At 47.1% G+C, this 21,780-nt stretch overlaps 1 protein-coding gene across 3 annotated transcripts; it reads left to right on the forward strand.

The window, feature by feature from the left end:
• Window positions 1–3,526: 3,526 nt before the first annotated feature.
• On the forward strand, window positions 3,527–21,456 carry LOC125448005 (leucine-rich repeat-containing protein 14-like). 3 transcript variants are annotated; one of them, XM_048522887.2, is made up of 5 exons: window positions 3,527–3,682; window positions 5,075–5,451; window positions 6,711–6,752; window positions 16,663–17,304; window positions 20,671–21,456. In XM_048522887.2, the coding sequence occupies exons 2-5, from the start codon at window positions 5,126–5,128 to the stop codon at window positions 21,242–21,244; spliced, it is 1,584 nt and encodes a 527-aa protein (XP_048378844.1). In that variant the 5' UTR covers window positions 3,527–3,682; window positions 5,075–5,125; the 3' UTR covers window positions 21,245–21,456. The 3 variants fall into 3 exon arrangements, with proteins under 3 accessions (XP_048378844.1, XP_048378853.1, XP_048378835.1); XM_048522896.2 differs by having other exon boundaries at window positions 3,527–3,677; XM_048522878.2 differs by lacking the exon at window positions 6,711–6,752.
• Window positions 21,457–21,780: the final 324 nt, after the last annotated feature.

A 21,780-nucleotide genomic window follows, 5' to 3' on the forward strand; every position in this document is an offset into this window, starting at 1 on the left:
CAAAACAGTCATTGCCTGGCACCTTTGCAATGGATGATATCATCTAAGCTTTGCCTCATTTGAACATGGACTGCTTCAGTTCCCAAGGAATGCTGCTGAACATTGTGCCATCATCGGCGAACATTCCCACTTCTGATATTACGATGGACGGAAGGTCATTGATGAAGCAGCTGAAGATGGTTGGGCCTAGGACACAATCCTGAGGAACTCCACCAGAGATGTCCTGGAGCTGAGGTGACTTGGATTCATAGGGTTGTGCAGCACAGAAACAGACCCTTCGGTCCAACCTGTCCATGCCGACCAGGTATCCTAAATTAATCTAGTCCCATTTGCCAGCATTTGGCCCACATCCCACTAAACCCTCCCTATTCATATACCCATCGGATGCCTTTTAAATGTGGAAACTATACCAGCCTCCACCACTTCCTCTGGCAGCTCATTCCATACACCCACTACCATCTATGTGAAAACTTTGCCCCTAAGGATTCTTTTAAATCTTTCCTCTCTCACCTTAAACCTATGCCCTCTAGTTTTGCACTCCCCGAGTCTATTTACCCTGTCCATGCTCCTCATGATTTTATCTATAAGGTCATCTCTCAACTCCTATGCTCCAGGGAAAATAGCCTCAGTCTATTCAGCCTCTCCCTTTAGCTCAAACCCTGCAACCCTGGTAACATTCTTGTAAATCTTTTCTGAACCCTTTCAAGTTTCACAACATCCTTCCTTTAGGTGGTAGACCAGAATTGCACACATTATTCCACTAATCCAACATCCTGTACAGCCGCAATGTGACCTCCCAACTCCTATACTCAAGGCACTGAACAATAAAGGCAAGCGTACCAAATGCCTTCTACACTATCCTACGTAACTGCAAATCCACTTTCATGGAACAATGAATTGCACTCCAAGGTCTCTTTGTTCAACAACACTCCCCAGAACCTTTCCAATAAGTGTATAAGTCCTGCCCTGATTTGCCTTTCCAAAATGCAGCACCTCACATTTATCTAAATTAAATTCCAACTATCATTCCTCAGCCCACTGACCAATCTGACCAAGATCTTGTGCTCTGAAGTAACGTTCCTTGCTGTCAACTACACCATCAATTTTGGTGTCACTTGCAAAATTACTAACCACACCCCCATGTTCACAACCAAATCATTTACAAAAATGAGGAAAAACAGTACACCCAGCACTAATCCTTGTGGCACATCACTGGTCAAAGGCCTCCAGTCTGAAAATCAACCCTTCACCACCCTGTCTCCTCCCTTTGAGTCAGTTCTGTACCCAATAGCTAGTTTTCCCGGTATTCCTCATGATCGAACCTTTCTAAGCAGTCTACCATTGAACACCTTACTGAAGTTTGTACAGATCACGTCCACTGCTCTGCCCTCATCAATCCTCTTTGTAACTTCTTCTAAAGCCTCAATCAAGTTAGTGAGACACGATTTCTCACACTCAAAGCCATGTTGATTATCCCTAATCAATCCCTGCCTTTCCAAATACATGTAAATAGCGTCCCTCAGGATTCCCTCCAACAACTCGCCCACCACAACCTGGTAAACGATACTGAAGTGCACAATTAGCCATGATCGTATTGAGTGGCCTACACCTATTTCCACGCTAGTTCTTACGTGATCATAGACAAAGTCATTACAGCAGCCACATGGTGACCACAGTGAATGAGCTCAGCTACTGACCTCCGACCTTCAGGGGGCGCTCTGATCAGCCCTGACAATTCCATGTTAGGCCAGTGGAGGGCGCACTGACTCACCTGCCACTGTATGTGCTCTGACTCCATTCGTCTATTATGTTCAGAAAGTGTACAATCTGTACTCACAGTCAATCAATGGGGCATTTTATACGTTAACACGGTGTGGAGCTGGAGGAACACAGCAGGCCAGGCAGCGTCGGAGAAGCAGAATGCCTGGCCTGCTGTGTTCCTGCAGCTCCACACTGCGTTATCTCAGACTCCAGCATCTGCAGTTCTTACTATCTTTGAGTGCATTTTATAAGGTGCCTGCTTTGGAGATAAAACCAGAGTCACTCCAGGTTAAAACACAGATTCTGAACAAGGCCCCACACCTTAAAATGGAGTGTCTGACCGGAGATGTCACCTCCTGTTTTGAACGGATTAAAAACCTTTAATTATCTCAGGGCAGTGACTCAAAAGAAATTCTTTGGGATTTGCATTTTAATCAATCGAAACCTTTCTAAATGATTGAAGATTTAACAGGAGGGAGTCAGCCAGCCAACCATTTGGGTGGCACGGTGGCTCAGTGGTTAGCACTGCAGCCTCACAGCGCCAGGGACCCGGGTTCGATTCCCGCTTTGGGCGACTGTCTGTGCGGAGTTTGCACATTCTCCCCGTGTCTGCGTGGGTTTCCTCCGGGTGCTCCGGCTTCCTCCCACAGTCCAAAGATGTGCAGGCTGGGTGGATCGGTCTTGCTAAATTGTCCATAGTGTTCAGGGATGTGTGAGTTACAGGGGGATGGGTCTGGGTGGGATGCTTCAAGGGGCGGTGTGGACTTGTTGGGCCGAAGGGCCTGTTTCCACACTGGAGGGAATCTAATCTAATCTTTTAGCTTCATGCAATATATTGGCATCAGTTGTACGATTCTTTGATCTTTTGCAGATGAATTCTGTGAGATGATGCCTCCTCTCTCACTACAACCTGAGGAAGGATCAATGCACCGAAAGCTAGTGTTTTCAAATAAACCTGCTGGGCTCTACCCTAGAGAGAGATAATGGGAACTGCAGATGCTGGAGATTCCAAGATAATAGAATGTGAGGCTGGATGAACACAGCAGGCCAAGCAGCATCTCAGGAGCACAAAAGCTGACGTTTCGGGCCTAGACCCTTCATCAGAGAGGGGGATGGGGAGAGGGAGCTGGAATAAATAGGGAGAGAGGGGGAGGCGGACCGAAGATGGAGGGAAAAGAAGATAGGTGGAGAGAGTATAGGTGGGGAGGTAGGGAGGGGATAGGTCAGTCCAGGGAAGAGCAGTTTCAAGGCCGAAGAGATTACAAGAGAGTTGCAATGGGAGAGAGATTCCCTGAGGTTGGTCCGGAGGGAGGAGGGTAACTTCTTCAGGTTAGGCATCCCTGGAAGAGGCTTCGCAGTGAGGTTAAAATAGTATCAGTGATAATGGGAACTGCAGATGCTGGAGAATCCAAGATAATAAAGTGTGAAGCTGGATGAACACAGCAGGCCAAGCAGCATCTCAGGAGCACAAAAGCTGACGTTTCGGGCCTAGACCCTTCATCAGAGGGCCTGTGGTTTTTGACCTTTTCTACCTCAGGCAGACATTGCACTCCATCTTCTCCCCAACACCAGGCCCCGCCCCGCCCTCTGGCCACGCCCACCCACCGATCGCGACCCGCTGCACCAGGCCCCGCCCACCAACTGGCCACGCCCTCCGCATCTGGCACCGCCCCCTAGACAGATGCCCCCCCTCCCACCCGGCCTCACGTCGCGCCCCGCCCTCTTCTGGCATCCGCCCCCAGCCAGGAGCCGTGGTGACGTCATAATACGGAGGGCAGGACGGGAAGGCGGCGCTGGTGCGCAAGCGCGGTGCCGCGTCCCGTCTACCCCCAACCCCCACCGTAGGCCGTCTCCATGGAGTGTCACCCCGCCGTGCCGCAGCGCACACTGCCGTCTCATCCGCGTCTGGACCACAGGCAAGGTGCGGGCCCGGCCCGGGGTCAACCTGCTGCCGAAACCCTCATACCTGGGCCCGGGCGGGGTTGGCTGCGGGCGCGGCCTCCTTCCCCTGGGCTCGGGCGGGGTTGGCTGCGGGCCCGGCCTCCTTCCCCTGGGCCCCGGGCGGGGTTGGCTGCGGGCCCGGCCTCCTTCCCCTGGGCCCCGGGCGGGGTTGGCTGCGGGCCCGGCCTCCTTCCCCTGGGCCCCGGGCGGGGTTGGCTGCGGGCCCGGCCTCCTTCCCCTGGGCCCCGGGCGGGGTTGGCTGCGGGCCCGGCCTCCTTCCCCTGGGCCCCGGGCGGGGTTGGCTGCGGGCCCGGCCTCCTTCCCCTGGGCCCCGGGCGGGGTTGGCTGCGGGCCCGGCCTCCTTCCCCTGGGCCCCGGGCGGGGTTGGCTGCGGGCCCGGCCTCCTTCCCCTGGGCCCCGGGCGGGGTTGGCTGCGGGCCCGGCCTCCTTCCCCTGGGCCCCGGGCGGGGTTGGCTGCGGGCGCGGCCTCCTTCCCCTGGGCCTCGGGCGGTAACGGCGGCCTCCTCCTCCTCCTCGGGCCGTGCCGCAGTCAGAGACAGGGTGGCTCAGCCTATGGTTGCTGCCCTGAGCTGCCAGGTCAATCCTCCGCCTGATGTAGATGTAAAAGTTGTAGCTGCTCTTGTGTGTTTCATGTGCGAGTTGTTGATGGTGAGGTGTGACAAGACTCTCCCTTTTCCCCCCGGGCACTGCTTGAGCATTCACCAGGCTGTACACACCCTGGGCTCAAACATAATTGTACCTCAAATTCCGCCCTCCCTGTGGGCTTGTCTGACAGATTTCTTTCCTTGATGGTAAGGTGTTGAGTTGGACGATCACAGCAGGCCAAGCAGCTTCTTAGAAGCAGGCATTGGGCCTAGACGCTTCATGGTCAAGGGTCTGTGTTCATCCAGCTCTACACCTTGTTATCTGGGATTCTCCAGCATCTGCAGTTCCTTTATCTCTGATACAGATTTCTTTCCTTAAAAGGACATTAGCGAGTGAATGCGCAAAACAAAAACCTTTTTCAGTGGATTCGAGTTCTGTTCTGCCAAATGAGCTTTGCCCAGCAGGGATTAGATGCTGCTATGTGGTGACAGCCTGTCTCTGAGATAAGGATACTGTCATTGCTCTTTGAGTATGTGTTTAATACTCTATGTGGCTGAAAAATTGCAATGGAGAGTGAATGAGGGAGTGATTCTCCACCCACACCCTCACTTAAGCATAAAGGTGCACAGTTGTAAAATGTTCTTGTCTGCAGAGGGCAGGTTCCTGTGTGTTAATGTACGTAGCTTCTATTAAGTGGATGTTAGTTATGTAAGATACAAGCAGATGTGTTCTCTGCTCTGACCACCATTTTCCTGTCTTCCACCAGCCACCGACTGACTGCAACATCAATTTTGATCCAGGCTGTTTGTCAAGAAGGATGCATTCTCTTGTGTTCTTTTGTGCGCAGAAAGTGATCTCGGACCATGCCTCGACTCGCAAAGCTCTGGACTACATCCCCCGTGAAATCTACCCGGTGCTGTTTAAAGCTGCCTTTTTGGACATCCGGACGCTGGTGCTGCGTGATATAGTGCAGAGGTGGCCTTTCAGTGTTCTCAACTTCTCAACCATCCTGAGGAGGTGCAAGCACTGTGACCGTGATGTGATCCGAGAGAAGCCCAACAAGCAGTGCTTGCAGGCAGTGATAATGGGAGTGAAGGATTATCTACTGAACGAGTTACGACAGAACCGCCCTCCCTCCAGCAGGTATGAAACTAAACTGGTGAAGAGCACTGTTTAGCAGTATTTGATAATAATGGGGCCTATCAATGATTTGTTGACCAGTAAATTTGTTTTGGTAAGTTAACGACTGTGGTTGTTCCACTGATGCCATGACCTGCTAATTGACACTAACCAAGACCTTGCTGACCCTGTTCCTAGCATTGGGCACTGCTGTAGCTTAGTTTGCCGATTTTCTACAGGCCAGAGAAGGAATAAAGCAGAGGTTCCCTCCATGCTGATGCTCATTGTCATGTCTCTCACATGCTGAATGGTCACTTGGCAGAGGATACTCTGAGTGTCTGCAGATCTGTGAACCTGCACCCAGCTGGAGGGCAGGAACAAAACAGTATCCAACCTGGGACAGTAGGAACTGCAGATTCTGGAGAATCTGAGGTAACAAGGTGTAGAGCTGGATGAACACAGCAGGTCAAGCACCATCAGAGGAGCAGGAAGGCTGACATTTCGGGCCTAGACCCTTCTTCAGAAAATCTGGTCTAAGCCTGAAATGTCAGCTGTCCTGCTCCTATGACGCTGCTTGGTCTCCTGTGTTCATCCAGCTGTTCACCTTGTTATCTCAGCATCCAACCTAAGCTGGGCTGAAATTTATTTTGTGGATTATACCATGCTCAACTGATCTGGAGTGAGAAGGTTGTAGCTAACTTCTATTGAAATGGTGATCAATTTGTGCAGAAATATAAGACCTGGGTCTCCTGACCCCCCTCTCAACTGTAGTGCTCAGGCACAGTATGATTTCTGATGTGTCTGTAGAGGCCTAGCCTGTTGTGTTTGAGCATCAGGCTGCTGGGAAGTTTGCCTGGTCTTGTCCTTCTGGGCTCTGTATCTCTGACTTTCTGTCATGGAGAAGGGGGAAGAGATTTGCAAAGAGAATAGCATTGAAACTGCTGGTATTCATCTCAGCAACTCTCAGTGCCTTGCCAAGTTTGAAAAAAAGGCAGAAAATACGTTTTTTTTGACACCTTTCCAAGAAAAAAGAAATCTATCTTAGTTTTACATTCATGCACACTGAGTTCATTGGACTGGCTGAGCTCTTCTCCAGGATATAGTGTGTGTGTATTATTATGTTTAGTTAGACTTGATCTTTTTAAGAGAAATGCTTAAAGCAGAAGGTATGGCAGAGACAACTTGGCAGGGTTTCAGAGGGATGAGGAGAAGACTAGTAAGGTGATAGTGGAGACACGGATGGATGAGCTGGAATTGTTAACTTGCTTTTTGTTTTTTTTCAGAAAAACAAAAGCATCAACATCACAGGACAGTATTACGCTTAGGTACAGCAAATGTTATTAATCTGGATGAGACACAGAACAGGAAGCGCGTACTTTTTCATGTAAAGATCTTCTTTGTGTTTCAGGGCAAGTGTTCAAAACAAAGATTAACTTGAGTTGGACCCCTGTACCTGCCTACAGCACTTGGCAGAAGTCTTTGTTGTCCCCCCTCCTTTAAACTAGAGGAGGGTACGCGATCGGCCTTTTATGTACTATGTAGGAAAACCATGAAGCCATCTATCCATGGACCCTCAACACAGCCGAATGGGAGGGTCATGGACACTTCCCTGTAAACCGCTGCAGTGGTGGGAAGCCGATTGGCTGCCTAATGCTCAATTAGTGCAAATGCCCTGCTGGAGTAGCCCCCTCTTGCTGCCGTTCGGGTGACAATCTTGAAGGAAGGTTGAGTTTAAAACTGGAAACTGTAGCTCCTGTTTCCTGAACTCTGCATTAGCTGTTGCCTAGCCTGTGCTTCCCATCAGTACTCTGTCCTTGCCAAAGGCTGATGAGTGGGATTCAACTGCCCTCTCATCAGTCCACTAGGGAGAGCTTTCAAAATACTTGTGGTTAAAATAACGCAAACACGGATGAGAAAGAACCTTGCACTGGAGCTACTCTGTCTATCCCAAACCCTGCCGTCACCTAAAGGTAAGCTTACTGGTAAAACTCCAGTGTTGATGATCTTTACATTGGAGGGAAGTGCCTTGTGTTGATCGTCCAACCCAAGGAGGTAGGACACAGCAACCAGTACTCTCCGTCCTTCTGATCAGGTGTCATAGGAAATCACTGTTAAAGGTAGCATCGTGGACAATTATGACATTACCCCAACATCTCTCTTGCACATTACCACTGCCAGCATGATAACAGGCATGGGTAGGTTTTGATTTGGTAGGCTTCTTATTAAAGGTATAATGTGTGGGGAGAGCTTCAGATGACACAAATTAATTTTAACAGCTGCAAATATTTTTATGTATTGCTGTGTATAATCCACTGTATAATCCACTGTGACAGTATAGCTTGATAGCAATTAACTGTTCTTGAAGACTGTTAAGTTGGGAAAGATCAAGGATTAGTCATGGAATTTATGAAGACAGCAAAAGAGAGAGTAAGTCAGATCTAGATTTGGCTATTGACTAATTGAACCTTTTGAGAAAGCTTGAGATAAAGAGAATTCATTCACAAGATCTGTGATTTATTGGCTAGGTCACTTTATTACTCACCCTTAATTAACTCGGAGAATGCAGTGGGCTGTCATCTTAAATACAACTAAAGCTGAGCAACTGGAGAATGTGGGGTTCTAATGCTGTTACATTGCTGTTCTGGTGTCAGCTATCAGCCAGATTGTAAACACGAGATTCCGATGGGCTTTAGCGACAGTCTGGTTAACAACACTATGACACTTTAAAAATTCTGGATTCTGTTAGTCCAGCGGCCCAAGAAATGTTCTGTTTGAACCCCCATGGCAGATGGCGGAATCCGAATTTGATAAATGTCTGAAATTAAGCATCTAATGATGACCATGAATCAATTGTCAATTGTCGGAAAAACCAATCTGGTTCCTTCAGGGAAGGAACCTGCCATCCGTGGGTGACGTCTTGTAAAAGGTCCATATTACAGAAGGGGTGGCTGTCTTAAAATGCATAAATCCCTGGGACCTAATCGGGTGTACCCTAGAACTGTGTGGGAAGCGAGAGAAGTGATTGCTGGGCCCCTTGCTAAGATATTTGTCATTAATAGCCACAGGTAAGGTATCAGAAGACTGGAGGTTGGCTCACATTGTGCCATTATTTAAGGAAGGTGGATCAGATCACATCCACCGCTCTAACCTCATCTATCCTCTTTGTTACTTCTTCAAAAATGGAGCTACAGGTAGACAGGGTAGTGAAGAAGGCATTTAGTACACTTGCCTTTATTGGTCAGTGCACTGAGTATGAGTTGGTAGGTCATGTGGCTGTACAGGACATTGGCTAGGCCACTTTCGGAATACTGTGAGCAATTCTGGTCTCCCAGCCCCCTTTGGAAAGGATGTTGTGAAAGTTGAAAGGGTTCAGAGAAGATTTAAAAGGATGTTGCCGGGTTTGGAAGGTTTGAGCTATGGGTAGAGGCTGAATAGGCTGGGGCTATTTTCCCTGGAGTGTCGGAGGCTGAGGGGTGACCTTGTAGAGGTTTATAAAATCATGAGGGGCATGGATAGGGTGAATAGACAAGGTCTTTTCTCTGTGTTGGGGGATTCTAAATCAAGAGGGCATAGGTTTAAGGTGACACGTGGAAAGATTTAAAAGGGACCCAAGGGGCAACCTTTACAGGCAGAGGGTGATGCTTTTGTGGAATGAGCCTCCAGAGGAGGTGTTGGGGGCTGGTACAGTTACAACATTTAAAAGGCATCTGGATGTGTACATGAATGGAGGGCTATGGGCCCCCATGGGAGCTAGATTTATTTAGGATATCTGGATGGCGTGGACAAATTGGACCAAAGGGTCTGTTCCCACACTGCATGTCTCTATGACTCTGACTCCTAACTGTGCTCTGGGTAATTAGGGAAAGGCAATAAGTACTGGCCTGGCCAGCGACACCCTCACCCTGTGACTGAATTAGGGAAAAATATACACTTCATGAACTGAATTTAAACTTTGCAGCTGGTAGGATAGGATCTGAAGTCATGTCTTGGGCTCATTTGCTCAATGTCTGCTTAATTATGTGACCAGCTGCATTTTACTCTTTAAATGGGTCACAGTGATGCATCTTGATTTAATGCAAGAACTGCAAAAAGGGGAGACAGTGTGGAGAACTGTGAATCAAGTGTTTGCAAAAAAATTAGAAATGTCCGCGAAGCACATCACATAAGTATTAAACTAATGATGGTAGAATCAAGAAAGATTGCTTCCATACCTACAAAGAATTTTTAACATTTCTAGACAAAGTCCCGCCCAGAGGGTGATGTAAGATAAACATGGCTGAGACAGGAAGTAGATAATAAAATGTGAGGCTGGATGAACACAGCAGGCCCAGCAGCATCTCAGGAGCACAAAAGCTGGGCCTGCTGTGTTCATCCAGCCTCACATTTTATTATCTTGGATTCTCCAGCATCTGCAGTTCCCATTATCACTGAGACAGGAAGTGTTCTTTCATTGGATGGAATTGGCTTAATGGAGTGGATTTGGTAAATGGAGGCTTTTTGGGCACAAAAAGACCAGAGATTCTTAGTTACAGCTTGTCTAAGAGGAAATAGACAATAGGTGCTGGAGTAGGCCATTTGGCCCTTCGAGCCAGCATAACGATAGTGATGCATAACATTGATCAGAGTGAAGCCCAGAGGTTCATAAATCAAAGTGTGATGCCTCTGTTATCAGAACTGTCGTAGGGTTTGGCTGGGCTCATCGGGAACCCGTGGTTGTTTGGCATTGCAGGCCAGTGGGAATGAGCTGCTTGGTCCCAGTGGCTCATTGTTTCCCAAGAGCATGACAATAGGTTTTTCTCAGAATTCATTTTGGAAGCTACAGTTGCGTCACTTCTAAAACCGTTCCAGGCATTAGTTCTGGATTAGTGCATACTCAGTCCCTCCCCAACTTGAACTGATCCATTAGCTTAAATCTTTATCCTCTGGTTACCAACTCTTCAGGCAGTGGAAATGGTTTTTCCTGATTTGCTGTATCAAAGCCCTTGGTTTGGAATGTCTATTGAAATCTTTGCCTCAAATGTAACAAGCCATCCTTCTCCAGTGTCTCCAAATTGTTAGAGTTCCTCATCAGGCATACAGGGAGACTAAGACAAATGGATACAAAATTGGCTTGACGGTAGGAGACAGGGTGGAGGTACAAGGTTGTTTGGATTGGAAGCCTGTAACCAAGGATGTGCTGCAAGGATCAGTGCAGGGTCATTTATACAGTAACTTAATATAGATGGAACGGTTAGAAAGTTTGCAGTGAAATAGTGGACAGTAAAGAAAGTTTTCTAAGAGTGAAACAGGATGTTGATCAGAATGGCGAGTGTTCTGAGGACTGGCAGGTGGAGTTTAGTTCACATCAGTGTTAGGTGTTGCAGTTTGGTAAGGCGAACCAGGGCAGGATTTGCACGGCTAATGGCAGGGCCCTGGGGAGTATTATCGAACAGAGACACTGAGGAGTTCAGGTACATAATTACTTGAAAGTGATGTCGCAAGTAGACCAGGTGGTGAAGGTGTTTGACACTCCTTTGTCAATCAGAGCATCAAGTGTAGGAGTTGGGACAGCATGTACAAGACACTGGTCAGGCCACATTTGGAGTACTGTGTACAGTTCTGGTTGCCCTGCTATAGGAAGGATGTTATTAAACTGGAAGGGTTGCAAATCAGATTTACAAGGATGTTACCAAGACTGGAGGGTTTAGTTATAAGGAGAAGCTGGATGGGCAAGTGTAGGTCATCTCTCAGCCTCCTAATAGAGGGGAATAGATAAGATGAACAGCCAGGATCTTTTCCCCAGGCAGTACAAACCTAGAGGTAACAAGGTGTAGAGCTGGATGAACACAGCAGGCCAAGCAGCATCAGAGGAGCAGGAAAGCTGACATTTCGGGCCTAGACCTTCCTTCTGAAGAAGGATCTAGGCCCAAAACGTCAGCCTTCCTACTCCTATGATGCTGCTTGGCCTGCTGTGTTCATCCAGCTCTACACCTTGTTACCTTAGATTCTCCAGCATCTGCAGTTCCTACTCTCTCCCAAAATTAGAGGGCATGGTTTTAAAGGTGAGAGGGGAAAGATTTAAAGGGGACTAAGGGGCAACTTTTTCTCACGTGAGGTTGTGTGTCAGTGGAATGAGCTGCCAGAGGAAGTGTTAGAGGCCATTTAAAAGGCATTCGGACAGGTACGTGAATGGGAAAGGCTGAGGGATGTATGGGCCCAAATGCAGGTAAATGGAACTAGTTCAGTTAAGGAAACCTGGTTGGTCTTTGCGAGTTGGGCTGAAGGGCCTGTTCTGGTGCTGTACATCTCTATAAATAAATCCCTTCCCCAACTTTCACTGTCTTCCTAACATGTGGTACCCAGTGTTGGTCACAGATCGAGCTGACTTCTAACCAGTGTTTTTAAAAGATTAATGCCACTTCCTTTTTTAACTGTCTCAGTTTGTAAAGCCAGTTACTCCACCTGACTCTTTCACTGTCTTTAGGAGTTGTTCTGGCACCAAAGATTTGCTTCCATGGAGCCCATTTAAACTTGTTCCATTCAGTTTATTTTCTTTCTCCTCCCAAATCTGAGAAGTTGTGGTCCCAGTTGTGAAGTGTGAAGAATAACTTATGAACTCGCTGAGGCAAGGGCGTGAGGTTAGCCGGCTGGGTGAAGATGTGAAGCAGGGATTGCTAGAATGAACGTGAGCATTAGTGCCTCTGTTAGACTGATGTAGAAAAGGGGAGAGTCAGAGACATGAACCTTGGGGGGGCCTTCATTAAAAATAGGAGGGTGGAGCTGAAGATCGAAATCATGACATTACAGAAACTGGAAATGTTTAAGACGAAGGTTGTGAAGAGTTGAATAAGAGGATATGCAAGTGTATAAGTAAAGAGAAGCTGAGCTCTAATTCTGAAGGAGGGTCAGACCCCAGCTAAGAAGCAGAAATGTATACAGAAGGTTCAAACTTTTAAACTGGGAGACTGTATGGAGCAGATCGGCAGTAAGGTGTTTGGAGTTCGGTCTGTGTGGCGGACATTTGGCAGGAGAAATCATTGTCTGGGAAAATCAGACTGCAGTGATCTTGGTGAAATGATGTTGGGCTGCAGTGAGACCAATCCTGGTTGTCTGTGTATAGTTCTGTTACCCCACCGATGGTGGGACCACCAGGCTGATATTGCGGTGAGAGGTTGTCTTGTGAGGAGAGATTGAAGTAGAGGGGGTTTGTACTCTATGGACTATATAAAATTGAGAGATAATCTTACTGAAATTCATAGAGGGCATAATGTCAGAGTAATGGGTTTTGAGTGATGAGTTTCTTGAGGGACAGCAAACCTGTGGGATTTTTTTGCTGCAGAGAGCTGTCGAGGCTGGGCCTTTAAGTATATTCAAGGCTGAGAAGACACTTGATAAGTAAGGGAACAGTGGGAGAAACAAACATGCTGCTGGAGAGCATCAGCAGGTCTGGCAGTATCTATGGAGTGAGAAACAGTTAACGGTTTGAGTCTGATATGACTCCTCTTCAGAATGAGTTCATGATTTGAGGGAGGGTATGGCCACCTGTTCCTATTTTTAATATCCTTTCTAGTGTTCCAACATTTTGATTGTAGTAATTGCATCCAGTACAGTGTTGATATTCAAATGCTAGTTAATACTTTCGGTGCTTCTGAAATCTGTCAAGATTTAAATTGCAATAATTCCATTCTGGGAAATTAACTTGTTTAAATATCAGGGTTTATGACAAGGTGTGCTGCATATTTTACTCCATTCTGACTTTGGGGGAATTTTGTGCCCATTGTGGGCAGGGATATCAGTAATTGGGCGTGACAAGCTTCCTAATTATCAACTGAACCCAGGTCAGTTATAGGGTGATACGCCTAAAAATGTTGCCTAATAACTGCATTGAACTCTGTAATTCAGAAGAGCGTCCAATAATTTGGATTGCATCATGACGATTTCACAATGGGTCCTTGCAATAAATGTGGTCTCTGCTTGATTCTCATCTCCACTCCTTGCTAGCTGTTAAAATCCCCTGTGCAGTGTAGCGCCTACGAGCTGTTCCCCAAACCACCGGCTGACTACAGTGGAAGAGTCATTTTGTGGATTTAGTGTTCTAATTTGGAAGTCTTGCCGGATACGCTCACATTAATAACAGATGTACCCTGAAAAGTCAATTCCGTCTGATAAACCTCATACTTGCACCATCTGTCAAAAGAATTTGACAGGTTTATCGTTGATTCTTTTAACGTTGGCTCCCAGGTTTCACTTCTCTGACTCTCTTCTGCAACAGAGGCATGAATGCTCATGTTAGTTCTGTCAATCCCTGCTTCACATCTTGACCCAGCTGGCTAACCACACGCCCTTGCCTCAGTGAGTTCATAAATTATTCTTCACCTTTCGCAACTGGAACTATAACTTTTCAGGTCTAATTTGGTAATAATGCCTTCACTGCACATAGCATTTTATCAGGCAGTGAGCAGTAAAAAACGTCTTCAAAAAGGTGATGGATTTTTAAGGATGTGGCGTTTAGGACGGGGATTAACATGGCCAGGGTGGGATGGTTGGGAGAATGTGCATGATGTTGAAGTGGGAGGCGCTGAGCAAATACAGAGGAATTGTAGATGCAGAGGTGATGGGGAAAGGGAGAAACACCATGCATTGATCTCAATGCAAAATTATTGTTGCTAATTTTTAAATCTTGGAGATTCAGAAACCTGTTTGCTAACCCAGTCAGCTAAGGACAGGGTTTGTTTGAGTGCGATCCAGGTTTGAAGAGAATACCTTCAGAAAAGTTCTGAATGAGCCGAAGCTAGGTTAATATTAGTGATGAATTTGACATTCACTGTTCAGATCTGCCTGACCTGTACTCTGCAGCATATCTCATGTTTAAGGACAGAAGTCGCATGACACCAGGTTACAGTCCAACAGGTTTATTTGAAATCTCAAACTTTTGGAGCGTGGAAAAAAGTTTGTGGTTTTAAAAAAAACTGTTGGACTAAATCTGGTGCTATGTGACTTATGACTTTGTCCACCCCAGTTCAACACCAGCACCACTTTCACATCATCTTTAAGAAAGACCGTCACTTGCAGAGTAACCAATTCTAGCTCACACTCTCAGCTAGAGGCTGTAATTTCTAAAAGAAATTGCTTCGAATTTGCTGAAACAGACTGTTCAGCAATTGGAGCCTTTTCTCATTACATTTCATCTCACCCTCTCAGAATAGGCTGTTGTTCCTTTGTCAAGATTGATCTAGCTTCCCGTAAATGAAGTTTTGAGTTATTCAGCCAATGCAGCATTCTCCGCCTTTTCGGGGTAAAACCGTTTTTCCTGAATTGGAGTGATTAATAACTACCTGACTGAATTTTTTCACCTGATGGATGATAGATGGGAATATCTTGTTAAAGATTTATATCACGAAACCCCTCAGCCTTCTCTTTGAGAGAAGAGAGCCCCAGTCTGTCCAATCTTAAAAGCTGTGGCATGCTGTAATAGGCATTTTTGTTCATTCTGGGTGATGTATTTGCCTAGTTTTGTATTTGAGTTATCGTGTTGAAACTGTTTGACGGTGTTGATTTAATCACTGAGCTGGCTTGTTTTTGTTCAGATGTTTCGTCACTGTGCTAGGCAACATCATCTGTGGAGCCTCCGATGAAGTGATGTTCTACTCTGCTTGTAATTTACACTGCCTGGTCCATTATGGTGAGGAGGGTCATTTCCTGTTTTGATCTGTATGGGTTTGTATATGGGGTCCAATTCTGTGTTTGTTGATTTCAATATGGATAGGAAACCGTGCCTCTCGGAATTCCTGACTGTGCCTATGTTTGGTTTGGGCTCCTGTGGTTACCTTGTCCCAGTTAAACTGATGGCCTTCATTGCCTGAGCGTACCGATATTAAGGAGAGTTTGTTGTGTTGTTTTGCTACTAGCTGTTCATATGTTCTGATGGCCAGTTTCATTCCTGACTGTCTGATGTAATGTCTGTGGCAGTTGTTGCATGGTATTTTGTAAACCACATTGGTTCTGCATGTTGTGGGAATGGGGTCTTTAATCCTTGGGTCTTTAATGGATGTAAGTTTGCTCGCTGAGCTGGAAGGTTCGTTTTCAGACGTTTTGTCACCGTTCTAGGTAACATCATCAGTGAGCCTCCAGTGAAGCGCTGGTGTTATGTCCTGCTTTCTGTTTCCTTGGGTTGGTGATGTCATTTCCTGTTCTTTTTCTGAGGGTGGTAGATGGGCTCCAAGTCAATGTGTTTGTTGATGGAGGAATTCCTAGAAGCATGGAATTCCATCAACAAACACATTGATTTGGAGCCCATCTACCACATTCTGAGAAAAAGAACGGGGAACAGCATCACCAACCCAAGGAAACCTAAACAGATAAATAGAAAGCGGGACATAACACCAGCGCTTCATCGGAGGCTCACTGATGATGTTACCTAGAATGGTGATGAAACGTCTGAAAACGAACCTTCCAGCTCAGCGAGCAAACTCACATCCAGAACCACAACCTGAGCTACAAATCTTCTCAACTCGTTAGGTCTTTAATATCAGTACACTCGGACATTGAAGGCCATCAATTTTACTGGGACAAGGTAATCATAGTAGCCCAAGCCAAACATAGATATGCACGGGAATTCCTAGAAGCATAGTTCTCCACCCGAAACCAGGGGTCGTGAGTGGGTGGCTCAGTGGTTAGCACTGCAGCCTCACAGCACCAGGGACCCAAGTTTGACTCCACTCTCGGGTAACTGTCTGTGTGGAATTTGCACATTCTCCCTGTGTCTGCGTGGGTTTCCTCCGGGTGCTCCGGTTTCCTCCCACAGTCCAAAGATGTCCAGGCTCGGTGGATTGGCCGTGCTAAATTGCCCATAGTGTTCAGGGATTTGTAGATTAGGTGGATTATAGGGGGATGTGTCTGGGTGGGATGCTCTGAGAGTCAGTATGGATTTGATGGGCCGAGGGGCCTGTTTCCACACTGTAGGGATTCTGATTTTAATGCAATCAACAAAAATATAGAATTGAGCCCCATATACAAACCCCTCAAAACCGGAAATGACAGTACTCACCATAACAGACCGGGCAGTATAAATTCCAAGTGGAGTAGAATAACCTCACTCTGTCAGAGGCTCCACTGATGATGTCACCTAGCATGGTGACGAAATGTCTGAAAGAGAAGAAGCCATCTCAGTGAGCAAGTCAACAACCTGAGCTACGGATCTTTGCCAAAAGTTTAAACTACGTTTGACATTCTGAATGGTGATTGCATTGTTCACAGGAAACACAGATTGCTCCGTGTTGTGGATCTCACAGGACTGCAAGACGATGGAGACAGGCAAGATGCAGATACCATTGGCCAGTGGTCCCGAACTGTGGCCTTGGCCAAGGCTTGCGTTGATGTATCCCGGACCAGCAGGAGGGACGAGTATAGTTCATCTAAAAGGAGGAAGAGCAGAAGTGGTACTGCATTGGATGCAAATTGTGAAAACCAGCTGTGTGTAGAGTTACACGCCAATCTCTTCATCACCAGTAACTCTTACACAACAGTGAAGGACGCGCTGCAAATTGGCAAGTCCTCTCCATTGTGTTTGAAATGCCGGGACCTTCGAGCGGAGGAGTTGTCTGCAAAAAAGACCATTGGTATCCTGGAGCTCTTAGACCCAGTGGTTCTCCGGAAGATTGAGTTGCGTTACAACAACCTTGGCCTCAGTGGGCTCAGTACGCTGTTTCCTTACTTCCCCTTGTTTGCCAATCTGAGCAGCCTCAAACTTCCCTACAGTAATGTTGACGTGAGGCACATGACTCCCGAGACGGAAGAGTGCTTCCAGAGCATGGTGTCAATGTTCAGCCAGCTGCCTAATGTGAAGGAGCTGAACCTGGCATCCTCCAGACTATCTGGACGCGTCCGTGAGCTGCTGAAGTAAGTGGTCGGATCTGCCTCTTGCTCTAACTCAAGACATGAAATCCCAGCCCCTTTGGCATGATTTGAAATGTGAAAGGCAAGGGACAGTTCAGAAGTAGAGGTTAGTGGCTGTCCAACTGAGCACCACCTGGTCTTCTCAACTGCAGTTGGTGTATACCTCGCCTGTGAGCTGTGCCTTAGCAGGTACCATTCCATTGTTCTTATTCTGGAATCGTGTTTGAAGGAACACTGTCACCGTGGGGCCCACAAGAATTGCGGATTAGAGAGCCCATCACAGAACTCCTTCATGGTAACCCCCAGCTGGTGTGGGAACCGAACCCATTCTGTTGGCATCACTCTGCATCACAAACCAGCCATTCAGCTGAGCTAACCAGGCTCGGTAGGTAGCACTCCCCTCAGGAAATTGGGAATTCAAATCCTACTCCATAAACCAAAGCACCAAATCTAGTTGGCATTCACTGTGCACTCAGGTATCAGCTTTTAGATGAGAGGGGCTTCAAGTGGATTCTTGGCAAATATGTATTCCATAACGAAGGATTACAGGTGTACAGATTTACTGCCCCATTTTCTACACACTGACTAAATTTCAGAAGCGCAGCATTAGCTGTAAAAAGCCAAAAAAGGTGCTGTAGGAATGCAGAGATAGCAGGAACTACAGATGCTGGAGAATCTGAGATAACAAGGTGTGGAGCTGGATGAACACAGCAGGAAAGCTGAAGTTTTGGGCCTAGCCCCTCCTTCAGACCCTTCTTTTCTGTAGGAGTGCAAGTCTTTTAACTCTGATCTCAACATTTAAAACGATCAGATCTTGCATAAATAGGAGATAACATAGATTCAGTGGTCATTTGACTCATTACTATTTGTGGGAGCTTTGGTCACTTTCATTTTGTAACAGTACTGAGTTCACTTCAAAAGTTGAAGTGCCCCTCACACAAAGTTCTATGTACATGTTACAAAGTGTGAAGCTGGATGAACACAGCAGCCAGGCAGCATCTTAGGAGCACAAAAGCTGACCTTTCGGGCCTAGACCCTTTATCAGAAAAGGGGGATGGGGAGAGGTGAGTCTGGGGACGACGGACAGGTCAAGGGGGCGGGATGAGGTTCGTAGATAGGAAATGGAGGTGCGGCTTGAGGTGGGAGGGGGGGGATAGATGAGAGGAAGAACAATTTAGGGAGGCGGGGACGAGCTGGGTTGGTTTTGGGATGCAGTGGAGGGGACAAGAGATCCGAAGCTTGTGAAATCCACGTTGATATCGTTGGGCTGCAGGGTTCCCAAGCAGAATAGAGTTGCTGTTCCTGGAACCTTCGGGTGGCATCATTATGGCACTGCAGGAGGGCCAGGATGGACATGTCGTCTAAGGAATGGGAGGGGGAGTTGAAATGGTTTGTGACTGGGAGGTGCAGTTGTTTAGTGTGAACTGAGCATAGGTGTTCTGCAAAGCGGGCCCAAAGCCTCCGCTTGGTTTTCCCAATGTAGAGGAAGCCACACTGGGTGCAGTGGATTCAGTATACCACATTGGCAGATGTGCAGGTGAACATCTGCTTGATGTGGAAAGTCGTCTTGGGTCTTGGGATGGGGTGAGGGAGGAGGTGCGGGGACAAGTGTAGCACTTCCTGTGGTTGCAGGGTAAGGTGCCGGATGTGGTGGGATTGGAGGAGAGTGTGGAGCGAACAAGGGAGTCACGGAGAGAGTGGTCCCTCTGGAAAGCAGATGGGGATGGAAAGATGTCTGGTGGTGGGGTCAGATTGTAGATGGTGGAAGTGTCGGAGGATGATGCATTGTATCCGGAGGTCGGTGGGGTGGTATGGGAGGACTGGGGGGGATTCTCTTTTGGTGGTTATTGTGGGGACGGGGTGTGAGGGATGTGTTGTGGGAAATGCGGGAGACTCTGTCAAGGGTGTTCTTGACCACTGTGGGGGGAAGTTGCAGTCCTTAAAGAACAAGGACATCTGGGATGTGCGGGAGTGGAATGCCTCATCCTGGGAGCAGATGCAGTGGAGGCGAAGGAATTGGGAATATAGGATGGAATTCCTACATTGGGAAAACCAAGCGGAGGCTTGGGGACCGCTTTGCAGAACACCTCCACTCGGTTCGCACTAAACAACTGCACCTCCCAGTCGCGAACCATTTTAACTCCCCCTCCCATTCTTTAGACGACATGTCCATCATGGGCCTCCTGCAGTGCCACAATGATGCCACCCGAAGGTTGCAGGAACAGCAACTCAAATTCCGCTTGGGAACCCTGCAGCCCAATGGTATCAATGTGGATTTCATCTGCTTCAAAATCTCCCCTTCCCCCACCGCATCCCAAAACCAGCCCAGCTCATCCCCACCTCCCGAACCTGTTTTTCCTCTCACCTATCCCCTCCTCCCACCCCAAGCTGCACCTCCATTTCCTACCTAGTAACCTCATCCCACCTCCTTGACCTTTCTGTCCCCCCACAGACTGACCTATCTTCTCCTTTATACATCTTTGGTCTACCTCCCCCTCTCTCCCTATTTATTTCAGAATCCTGTCCCCATCCCCCTTTTCTGATGAAGGGTCTAGGCCCGCAAGGTCACCTTTTGTGCTGCTAAGATGCTGCTTGGCCTGCTGTGTTCATCTCGCCTCCACACTTTGTTATCTCGGATTCTCCAGCATCTGCAGTTCTCATTTTCTCTATTGCCTATGTACATAGAACATAGAACATTACACCACAGTACAGGCCCTTCGGCCCTCGATGTTGTGCCGACCGGTCATACCGATCTCAAGCTCATCTAACCTACACTATTCCGTGTACGTCCATATGCTTGTCCAATGACGACTTAAATGTACCTAAAGTTGGCGAATCTACTACCGTTGCAGGCAAAGCGTTCCATTCCCTTACTACTCTGAGTAAAGAAACTACCTACATGTTTGCTGCTTCTTGCAAAGAGGCAGTATTAGAGAAGTTCTGTGTAATGCTGTCTGGGTTTGTAGCCCTTTTTATTTGGAAATCCCTGTTTACTTACTGTTAATTGATTGGGCTCAATTTGGAAATATTTACTATTAGACTCTGGAGATGTTAGACGCAGTGAGAACCAGTTTGTTATTGACTGCAGGTAGCATTGACACTGCTGTTGACTTTAATTCAACACTGGTTTACTGTCAAGGAGCTGTTTCTCAATCAGTTCTAGCTCAAAATCTGATCATCTAAATGTTGAGATACAGTTAAAAGACTGCAAGACTCATTAGCAATGTCTTTGAGACATTGTTCTATCCCATTTAAAAATCCTTCGGTTCTAGTTGGCATCTAACCAGTTAATTACAGTCGCTGATTTGATTTCTTTTTAGTGTTTTCTGTCACTGTGGGTGTTGTGTCTAATGGATTTGTTTCGAACAGTGTCTTGCAGCAATCCCTGGAAAGCCTGGAACTTGCTTACTGCTACCTGCTCCCAATGGACGCAACCTACCTGGCCAACAGCCATCATGCCCCGTACTTGAAGAAGCTGGATCTGAGTGGAAATAACCTCTCTGATGTCCTGCTGGCCCCTTTCTGCCAGATTCTGCAACACTCTTCCACCTCACTAGTCTACCTGGACATCATGGAATGCCGGGTGATGGACAGGCAGCTCACCACTTTCCTGCCTGCCCTCGGGTTATGTTCTCAGCTGCAGTATTTCAGCTGTTTCTGTAACCCTATTTCCAGCCACGGTCTCAAGGCCTTACTTAACATTGCAGTGCAGCTACCGCTCCTTAAGGTTATTGTGCACCCTATCCCAGTCGACTGCTATGAAGAAGGACTGCCCTGGCCCCCATCTACGTATGACCTTATTGACTACAGTATTGATCAAGAGAAGCTCAGTCGGGTTGATGCAGAACTGAACGAGATAAGGTTGAAGGCAGTGAGAACAGATATTCTTACAACAGTTGAGCTATACAATGACTTCCCGCTCGACGTGCTACAGTTGTACTGAAGCAAACACCCTTCATTTTTTCCTTTTAAAAACAACAGGAGCAGCTTGTATTAAATGCGTTTGAGACAGATACAATTTATATGAATTGGTTCTATATATTTGCAGTTGAGATTTTTATATACGTGCCTAAATCTTTATTTATAGCTTAAAAGCATCAGTACAGATGTAATAAACTTCATTTTGTTAACTTGTTTTTTCCAAGCAAGGAATGAGATGAACCGTTTTCTTTGTCTTCTCCTGGCCAAGCAGTACACACAGGCTGCACAATGCAACCAGTTTGATTTCTGTCTCCCCTCCTCATGTCTCCAAGGCATGGAGAATGTGCCTGAAATAGAAGGTGCTTGTTAAGTGGGTGTGTTGAGGCCTGGGAGGGAGACTTGAGAGGCTGCTTTGTGGATTGGGGAAGGGAAAGGCTATGTTTAATGAAATGTTATAGAACATAGAACAGTACAGGCCCTTTGGCCCTCTATGTTGTGCCGACCTGTCATACCAATCTGAAACCCGTCTTACCTACACTATTCCATGTATGTCCGTAT

Source organism: Stegostoma tigrinum, chromosome 2 (assembly GCF_030684315.1).
Source record: "Stegostoma tigrinum isolate sSteTig4 chromosome 2, sSteTig4.hap1, whole genome shotgun sequence".
Lineage (NCBI taxonomy): Eukaryota > Metazoa > Chordata > Chondrichthyes > Orectolobiformes > Stegostomatidae > Stegostoma > Stegostoma tigrinum.

Excerpts from the sequence above, each read along its gene's own strand:
- LOC125448005 (XM_048522887.2), top strand. The coding sequence starts at position 5,126 with ATGCATTCTCTTGTGTTCTTTTGTGCGCAGAAAGTGATCTCGGACCAT. Across the intron at positions 5,452-6,710 it reads AACCGCCCTCCCTCCAGCAG|AAAAACAAAAGCATCAACAT; the intron begins GTATGAAACTAA and ends GTTTTTTTTCAG. Across the intron at positions 17,305-20,670 it reads CGCGTCCGTGAGCTGCTGAA|TGTCTTGCAGCAATCCCTGG; the intron begins GTAAGTGGTCGG and ends TGTTTCGAACAG.